Source organism: Paramormyrops kingsleyae, chromosome 25 (genome assembly GCF_048594095.1).
Source record: "Paramormyrops kingsleyae isolate MSU_618 chromosome 25, PKINGS_0.4, whole genome shotgun sequence".
Classification (NCBI taxonomy): Eukaryota; Metazoa; Chordata; class Actinopteri; order Osteoglossiformes; family Mormyridae; genus Paramormyrops; species Paramormyrops kingsleyae.
Window position 1 is genome coordinate 22,059,992 of NC_132821.1, and position 9,481 is coordinate 22,069,472.

The 9,481-nt window shown below is 46.7% G+C and overlaps 1 protein-coding gene across 1 annotated transcript; it reads left to right on the forward strand.

Moving 5' to 3' along the window:
• Nucleotides 1–490: 490 nt before the first annotated feature.
• Nucleotides 491–3,715, forward strand: cnga1a (cyclic nucleotide gated channel subunit alpha 1a). Its single transcript, XM_023799389.2, has 6 exons — nucleotides 491–537; nucleotides 842–895; nucleotides 986–1,063; nucleotides 1,151–1,255; nucleotides 2,024–2,130; nucleotides 2,280–3,715. The coding sequence occupies exons 1-6, from the start codon at nucleotides 491–493 to the stop codon at nucleotides 3,713–3,715; spliced, it is 1,827 nt and encodes a 608-aa protein (XP_023655157.2).
• Nucleotides 3,716–9,481: the final 5,766 nt, after the last annotated feature.

Sequence of the window (9,481 nt, forward strand, 5' to 3'; positions counted from 1 at the left end):
GGATGCATTATAAAGGTGTAGTAAATGTAAAGAGTTACTGTACATATGATAGGATAATATATTGATAATAATGTCCCAATCAGGTCCCGCCTTTTTCTCCTTTTATTATTGGTCGAGGCTTAAAAAGGCTCCGCCCCACATCAGGACTGAGAGCAAAGTGGAGCTTGTTTCACCCACATAAAGCATCGATGTTTTTTCATTGTCAGATCTGCTGTTTGACCTATTCTGCATCTTCTGGAGGGCGATCGGAGCATCATCATGCCGACGCTGGTCAACACTCACCAAACACACGTGGTACAACTCCCAGTAATCCCTCTGGGGAGGGAAGGAGACATGGAGGAGGAAGAATGTGACAGAAGAGAGTGAGGTTCTCCATCGCAATGGAATAGGGCCTTGACTTGCAAGTGCACTTTGATGAAGCTCTAAGAGTAACATACTGTTGCACTGATCAGCGTCTGATTGGCTCGTTTTCAGAGATGACTGCCAACCAATGGCAGGGCTCCGTCTTAATGCGAACAACAGCAACAACAATGAAGAGTAAGTAGATCCAGTTACCCTAATTACTGTTATTAGAGTCAAGAATGTAACTGTTATCTAAGCTATGTTGGTAGATCACCTATGCATTATGAAAAGATAAGCTGCTTCTCGTTGGCATTAATGGTCCTCCTAGGCATGTTGCAGATCCTCTCCCTGAAGAGACGGCACATCCTCATCAAACGTTACACCGTAAAGCGAGATGATGTGTGCTGACAATAAGTGTCCCTTTAAACGCAACAATGTCCGGAAAACCGGGAACGCCGGAACCTGGATCTCACCTGGAAACTGGTCCTTATCTTTCCAGAAAAGATAAGAAGAAAAAGAAAAGGCAGAAAAATGAAAAGAAGGAGAATAGAGAGTAAGCAGTCTCGTCTATCGGCCGATTTGCCCCATTTGGTCACTTGGAGCTGAATAGGAATAAAAAAAAAAACCACACATTTTATCCCAGAAAAAAGAAGGAAGAGCAGGTGAAGGAGAAGAAGAAGGAGGACCAGGAAAAGGAGAAAGAGAAAGATAAAAAAGACGAGTATGTGCCCTGAACAAAATCCCTACGCTGGATATGCTATCCACACTCCTTTGGAAAATGACAGCTGTGCTCATATCCCCCCTCCAGGCCCAAAGAGCTTCTGGTCATCGACCCAGGGAGTAGTAGGTACTATTACTGGCTGTTTGTGATCACCATCCCTGTGATGTACAACTGGATCATCATCATCGCCAGGTATGGCGACCCCTACGCGATCTAAACACCGCAGTCAGATTCAAACACACGAGTGACTGGCTGGTTTCACCCGCTTATTGCTATTGTTACTGGTTTGCTACCTAACTGCAATTTTTAACAAAGGCATCTTACAATTCTAGCTTTTCATATGTTCTTACTATTTTACTAACTTTTCTAAGGGTACAACAGCAATACCCTCCAAGACTTGAAGCAACAACCATTCGGTTGCCACCCCCTAACGCACAACTTCATACATGCACTTAGTCAGGGCACTGACATAACAATTGGCATCTATTCTCATTTGCTTTTACACTTATGAGCACATGACCTGAAGGTCATTGGTTCGAATCCCAGAACAGCTGGAATTTTAACAAGAAAGAATCATTTACAGCATATATTTTGAGGTGTTTAATTAATATTACATATCAATGAATAACCGTATAATTAAACTTTAAGACAAATTTGACAGATTAATAGATAGAACGTCTCACTGAATATAAAATGCAAAAAATGCAGTATTTATTTTCTCATTAATACCTATATTAAAAGGAGGTTCAGATGTCCCCTCTACCTGGGGGAATGTTTTTGGGGATTTTTATCTTTCCAGCCATCAGACTGGCTTTCATCTCCAAAGCAGAAAACCTCTTGATTTATGTTTGATAAACCAAGTTCCCCTCCGGGGAAGAGAAAACAAAAGACTGCGAACATTATCATCGGTGAAAGTGGCCTGGCTGAGTAGCCCCTCTTCAGCCGTGTTTTCTCGCGCAGGGCCTGCTTTGAAGAACTGCAGCACAGATACCTGGTCGCCTGGTTTATTTGCGACTACATAGCGGACGTGGTATATCTGGGTGACATGCTCTTCAAGGCCAGGACAGGTAAGAGTCCCATTATGTGCTTTGAATTCCCTTAGCGCTGCAAAGTTTGGAAGCTTGAGGACTCTGCAGTGGCGTTTTGTCATCCCGGTGCAACCCGTTCGTTTTTGTTTTTGTTTTTTTTTAAACGTTGGGTTTTTCTCCATAAACAGCCTTTCTGGAGCAAGGCTTGCTGGTGAAGGACGAAAAGAGACTCTGCGACCGGTACCTCCTGAGCTTCCAGTTCAAAATCGACGCTGCGTCCATGTTGCCCACCGACGTGCTTTACCTTGTGCTCGGGCTCGACTACCCGGAGATCCGTCTCAACAAGCTACTCCGTCTGAACCGTATGTTCGAGTTCTTCAAGCTGACCGAGACGAAGACGCACTACCCCAACCTCTTCCGCATCTGCAACCTCGTCATGTACATCATAATCATCTGTCACTGGAACGCCTGTCTTTACTTCTCCCTCTCCAAGTCCATCGGGTTCGGATCCGATAGCTGGGTGTATCCCGATCCCAACCACCCCGAGTTTGGCCAGCTGCTCCGGAAGTACAGCTTCAGCCTCTATTGGTCAACGTTGACGTTGACCACCATCGGCGAGACCCCGTCCCCAGTGCTGGATTCGGAGTTCTTCTTCCATGTGACAGACTTCCTGGTCGGTGTGCTGATCTTCGCCACCATCGTGGGCAACATCGCATCCATGATCTCCAACATGAACGCCGCCAGGGCAGAGTTCCAACACCGGGTCGACTGCATCAAGCAGTACATGCGGGTCCGCAAGGTCAGCGTGGACCTGGAGGACCGCGTCATCAAGTGGTTTGACTACCTTTGGCGCAGCAAGAAGGCGACTGACGAGAGACACGTGCTCAGGTACCTTCCGGACAAGCTGAAGGCCGAGATTGCCATTAGCGTGCACCTGGACACGCTCAAGAAGGTCCGCATCTTCCAGGACTGCGAAGCCGGCCTCCTCATCGAGCTGGTGCTCAAGTTACGGGCGCAGGTCTTCAGTCCTGGGGACTACATCTGCCGCAAAGGCGACATCGGCCGCGAGATGTACATCATCAAGGACGGCAAGCTTGCTGTGGTCGCCGACGATGGCATCACGCAATTCGTAGTCCTCAGCGACGGGAGCTACTTCGGCGAGATCTCAATCCTGAACATCAAAGGCAGCAAGGCCGGTAACCGTCGGACTGCTAATATCCGGAGCATTGGCTACTCTGACCTCTACTGCCTGTCCAAGGACGACTTGATGGAGGCGCTCACCGAATACCCGGAGGCTAAGGGCATGCTGGAAGACAAGGGCAGGCAGATCCTCCTGAAGGATGGGCTGATCGAGCTGGACCCGGCCAAACTGAAGCCCGACACGAAGGACATCGAGGAGAAGGTGAACCGCATGTATGCCACGCTGCAGCTGATGCACGCCAAGCTGACTCATGCCACGGGCCGCTACGGCACCACGCTAGGGGACATGCGCCGGAGAGTCCGTGAGATGGAGAGGCGCGCCGGCGAGATACCCGAGGACGAGGAGGATAAGGAAGCTGCCGAGGCAGAAGAGAAGAAAGAAGGGGACGCGGAAGGGGTGCAGGAGGAGAAAAGAGAGGAATAACGGCAGAGGGATGCAGTAACTCTCGGCCACAAGCTGGCAGACAAACCACGTCAGCGTTTACCGATAAAATAAGTAACTATTAAAAGTTAAATGACAGTGTACAAAATCTTAATGGCTTTGAGCTATCCCGAATACCAGGAGACAGACACACCTTTGTTATGGAGATTATTACAGGATATGGGAGAGATTAAAGGTGTTTTCATGTAACCATGACACAGCTCTGTGAGAAAGGGGGCGTTTTCCTCACCGGTGCTTCTCCACAGGCACCAGACACGCATTAGGCTGCCTAACCCATTAGTAAATAAGATGAGATGAAGGCTGCGTTTCTGTTACCCTCTTCCTGCTTACAGACTCACACGCTATCTCTGATATCTATGCCCAGAACAGCAAAGCAAGCAGCATTTTGTTACACCGCTTGGTTATTCACCTCCAAGCTGATCTGCCTTCATCATTTTTAACGCTCCGTTCCTGATATATTAAAAGAACGACTGAAGTATAATATTCCGTTCACTGGCAGCCTGAGATATTTGTATTATAAGACACTATAGCAGACATCTTTGTAGCTTTACTCTCCCATCACAAGATGGTAGCAGATGACAGCGTTTGTGGCCCCTGTTCTGGCTTCTGCCGATAGCCACACTCGCCCTGTAACAGAGAGTATCTGTGCATAAATACATCATAAGGAAAGTCTCAGCATTTCCGCGATGCCCTTCCTTCATCGTCTCTCCTTCCCGCATCCTACTTTCCAAACACCTGATGCCCTCTCCCCCTCTTCCTGTACGTAACCACGGTGCCTCGACCTTGACATGAAGCTGTCTCACCCCATCTGTAATTCATTAAAATCCACAAATAACCTGTCAGGTTTGATTACGGACTGAGCAGAATTTGAGGACCAGCGTTATCCAGACCCACACAAACAGCCACTATTAGTAATAAATGGTAATTGGTGATTGCCCCCCTCCCCACACACCACAGCTTCTGTTGTTAATGGTTTTGTACATTAATTAGCTGTCCCTCCCCCTCCCTCCTGCCAAACGAACGCCAGGTAAACACGAGCGTGCCTTTGCTGTAAGCAGGGCCAGAATCACGTAGGCATTCGCAGATTTGCATTTGTTTTGTCAGTAAATTAAATGAAATATTGCACATAAAAAAATTTAATTGTATGAGGGTGCATTCCGGAAGCTTATTATGCTCAATCTCGCCAGACTACGAGAGATACACAAACGCAAATTACACTGAAATGTTTTAGAGAATGTCTCCAACCTGTTGATAAATTTCTTCTTTTTCTAGTCTGAGAAAAAGCTGTCTCCTCTTCCCCAGGGTGAATTGAGAATAAATCAGTTACTGGTCCACTTACAACCAGCCAACTAACTGGTTTATGTATTGGGTCGAATAGTGAGAAGTTCTCACAAACTGCTGTCAAGATCCACCAGCATCAAAACCAGGACAGAGGAACTTACAGATTAATATACACCATACTGTCGAAATTTTACACACACATGAACTATAATGTGATCCCATTCTTACTATAACCTCCTGAGACCCCACCCATTCATTTATGTCCATTGTAGTGGACGTGTTGTTTATGCATCTATCTTTTCACTGATGTAAGGAAACAAATTTTTTCCTGTCATACACTAAAGAGGACATGCTATGAAATTAAAAATAAAAATAAATTTGAAAAAATCTGTCATGTCTTATTTCCTCCAAAGACAAATAACCTAAAATTGAAAGACACTTTTTTCCTTGGGTCTCAGGAGGATATAAGCTTTAATATGGAGTTGGTCCACCCTTTGCCGCTATAACAGCTTCAGCTCTTCTGAGAAGGCTGTCCACAAGGCTTAGGAGTGTTTATGGGAATTTTTGACCATTCTTCCAGGAGAGCATTTGTGAGGTCAGGCACTGATGTTGGACGAGAAGGCCTGGTTCACAGTCTCTGCTCTAAATCATCCCAAAGGTGTTCTTTCAGGTTGAGGTCAGGGTTCCTCCACAACAGACTCGCTCATCCATGACCTTATGGACCTTGGTTTGTGATCTGGTGCACAGTCATGTTGGAACAGGAAGGGACCATCCCTGTTACCACAAAGTTGGGAGCATGAAATTGTCCAAAATGGCTTTGCATGCTGCAGCATTAAAAGTTCCTTTTACTGGAACTAAGGGGCCCAACCCCTGAAAAACAACCCCACACCATAATTCCCCCTCCACCAAACTTGGCACAATGCAGTCAGGCAAGTACCATTCTCCTGGAAACTGCCAAACCCAGACTCGTCCCTCAGATTGCCAGGCAGATAAGCGTGATTCGTCACTCCAGAGAACACGTCTCCACTGCTCTAGATTCCAGTGGCGGGGTGCATTACACCACTGCATCCGACGCTTTGCATTGCACTTGGTGATGTAAGGCTTGGATGCAGCTGCTCAGCCATGGAAACCCATTCCATGAAGTTCTCTACACACTAATCTGAAGGCCACACGAAGTTTGGAGGTCTGTAGCTATTGACTCTGCAGACAGTTGGCGACTTCTGCACACTGTGCACCTCAGCATGCATTGTCCCCACTCTGTGATTTTACATGGTCTACCAGTTCATGGCTGAGTTGCTGTTGTTCCCAATTGCTTCCACTTTGTTATAATACCACTAACAGTTGACCGTGGAATATTTAGTAACATGAAAAATTCACGAATGGACTTATTGCGCAGGTGCCATCCTATCACGGTACCACGCTTGAATTCAGTGAGCTCCTGAAAGCGACCCATTCTTTCTCAGATGTTTGTAGATGCAGTCTGCATGCCTAACTGTTTGATTTTATACACCTGCGGCTATGGAAGTGATTGGAACACCTGAATTCAATGATTTGGAGGGGTGTCCCAATAGTTTTGGCAATACAGTGTATATGAAAGACTGTTGTTATCATTCTTATTGTATTGTATTATCTATACACAGTCATTGTCGTGTTTTTGTCCAGCACCAAAACTAATTCATGTCCCATATAAACATAAAGGGTCTGATTTGGAGTCAAATTCAGATGGGATAAAATCTGAATATTCCCATTCTTCAGGCTGGCCATGCCGGTTCCGTCCATGTAACTTTTGTAAAAGGTTTCTGTTTCCCTGAAGGCCTTAAGAGCTGATCCAAAAAGAACAGACATTGACCCCGCATGAAGGGCATGAGGTCTATGGGTCAGAGGTCAGATTTATCCCCCACGTGCTACCTGTCCTGGACATATTCTGTCATTCGTTTATCCACCTAATAACCAGCCGCTTCCCTGATGCGTCGTGCTTTCATTGGGGAGCATCGCCAGGCCGAAATACGGGGCCCGTGATCCACGCCTGACGCTTCTTCCCGGACCTGCTCTCCATCCTCTGGGCAGCCCCCCTGTGAAGCTGCCTGGTACCCACCCACATTGTCTGGACACATGGCAGAGATCAGGGGCTCGATAGCAAGCCCCTCCGCCCCAGAACAGGGGTGATAAGCTCCAATTGGTTGTAATGTCAGCCATGGGAAAAGGTTGTTCAGGTCCATGCTGCCCTCATTTACCCCCCCCCCCCGCCCGCCACTCTCGCAGACAGAGCCTCGTTAACCATGTGCCTCGTTAATTAAATTATGTTGATTGCGAATCAGCCCACGACCGTGAGCGATGCATCCAGAGATCCGGGCCTGGCCTCGTTTTAATCTTAACAAGGTGATACTCTTTCTATGTATCTGCCATGACCTGACGGCAGTCATGTGACCTGGCCCTTCCCGCACCGGTGGGGCTTATTTGCCCCAGGGGGAGATGTGAACAGACCAGCCTCTGAAGAATGGCCTCACAACGAGGATATGAAATTGAAAAGAAAAAAAAGAAAAACTACGGCGCTGAGCTGAGATTTGGATGTGGCCCTCGTTTGGGGGGGGGGGGGGGGTAGCACGCCGTTTCTCAAAGGTTTTTATCTCATCATCAAATGAACTTCTACAAAAGAGGCAGCATCGCCGTGCGCGAGCCAGAGCCGGGCATTCTGGGTAGCCATGGAGGGCCGCAGAGGAGCCGGCTAAGGACCAGTCGAGAGCAGGAGAATATGAAAAAGCATGGCTGTATAATTTATCACCCCATTTCAATTCAATTACTGGCAGATTCCCAAAATTCATTATCCTAACCAACCCATCTGCAACGCAACATGCCCTATTCCCCATGCGAAACCCCCATGATAACTTAATGAATCCTTTTTGGTGTGAGCGTTGGCCCATCAACTAGCTAACTAAACCATCACCTGGGTTAGTTACCTGCACCATGCCAGTGCGTTTGCCGGTAGCTCAGCCCTAAAAACACGCTCAGGATGGAATGGCTGTGAAGGTGCTTGTCACCAAATGTGCCGCCCTTGTGTCAAGATCACTCGACGAGACCAATTAAGATCACAGGATTATTGTAATGAAGTTTGATGTAGAGCTCTTCATATATCTTCTGTAAAAGGCAGGGCATCTATCAGAGGGTTCTGTCAGAGGGCATCTATCAGAGGGTTCTGTCAGAGGGCATCTGTCAGAGGGCATCTATCAGAGGGTTCTGTCAGAGGGCATCTGTCAGAGGGCATCTATCAGAGGGTTCTGTCTGAGGGCATCTGTCAGAGGGCATCTATCAGAGGGTTCTGTCAGAGGGCATGTGTCAGAGTATATCTGTCAGATGGTATCTGTCTGAGGGCATCTGTCAGAGGGCATCTATCAGAGTATATCTGTCTGAGGGCATCTGTCACGGGGCATCTGTCAGAGGGCATCAGTCAGAGGGCACTGTCACGGGGCATGTCATGGGGTATCTGTCAGAGGGTGCTGTCCGGGGGCATGTCACAGGGAAGCTCCTTAGGAATGATGACATAATGCTCTTGGTTTGCAATATTAATAATAATAATAATAATAATAATATAATTTTTATTTATAGTACTTTTCATACATGGAATGCAGCTGAAAGTGCTTCATTTATGAGATAAAAATAAAACCAAACTAACAAATAAACAAATAAATGTGATAAAATATGAAGGAATAAAAAGGTCAAAAGACATAAACGATATAGCAACAAAAAAAGACTAAAAAAAATACTAAATAACACGGACCACGATTCTGACATCAGATTAGGCGTTGAAAGTGCTTATTGAACACGGGAGTTTCCTGTATCCGCAGACGACGCCGCAGCTGTAGTCGTATCCCTGCCGAGAGCAGAGACACCATCAGCCCTTTGCAGGAAACACACACGCGGAATCAAGCCCTACATCTGCTACAGCAAGCGGGGGAAGAATCCATAACCGATGTCATCAAACAGCGGGAGATTGTCGAGGCCATTGAGTTTGGGTAAATTATGGTTCCCTTCTCAAATGCTTGCATTAATGCCCGGGCGATGACTGAATTAAGTTAATAACTGCAATAAACTGGAAGGTTATTTTCTACAGGCAATGTTATTTTAACAACACAGGCAATTTCATGAAATCATTAATTCTGATGCTGGCAACGAAATTCTAACTTTATGGCTGACTGAAAACCTTGCGTGCATCATGAAGAGATGAAATCCCGTAAGTTGAGGGCGATTTATAAGGGTTAAAGGTCATGAGAAAGTTCTTCTAGCTAGACTTCGGCCGCTGGAGTGTTTTAGTATGGATGTATTTTGCATATATGGGGACTGACAGCGGTTCTGAGTTGGTGTAAATGCTGCTCCACGCTCAGGATGGTGCGAGGAGTGATCATCTACCTCACCCTCCATCTCCGGAGCAAAGTGAAGCAGACCAGCAGACCACAGGGCGTCTGACCCGAC

What these genes read in the sequence shown, in the direction of transcription:
- cnga1a (XM_023799389.2), top strand. Translation starts at nt 491, where the DNA reads ATGGCAGGGCTCCGTCTTAATGCGAACAACAGCAACAACAATGAAGA. An exon ending in GAGAAAGATAAAAAAGACGA is followed by an intron (nt 1,064 to 1,150) that starts GTATGTGCCCTG and finishes TCCCCCCTCCAG; the next exon opens with GCCCAAAGAGCTTCTGGTCA. An exon ending in TGGATCATCATCATCGCCAG is followed by an intron (nt 1,256 to 2,023) that starts GTATGGCGACCC and finishes TTTCTCGCGCAG; the next exon opens with GGCCTGCTTTGAAGAACTGC.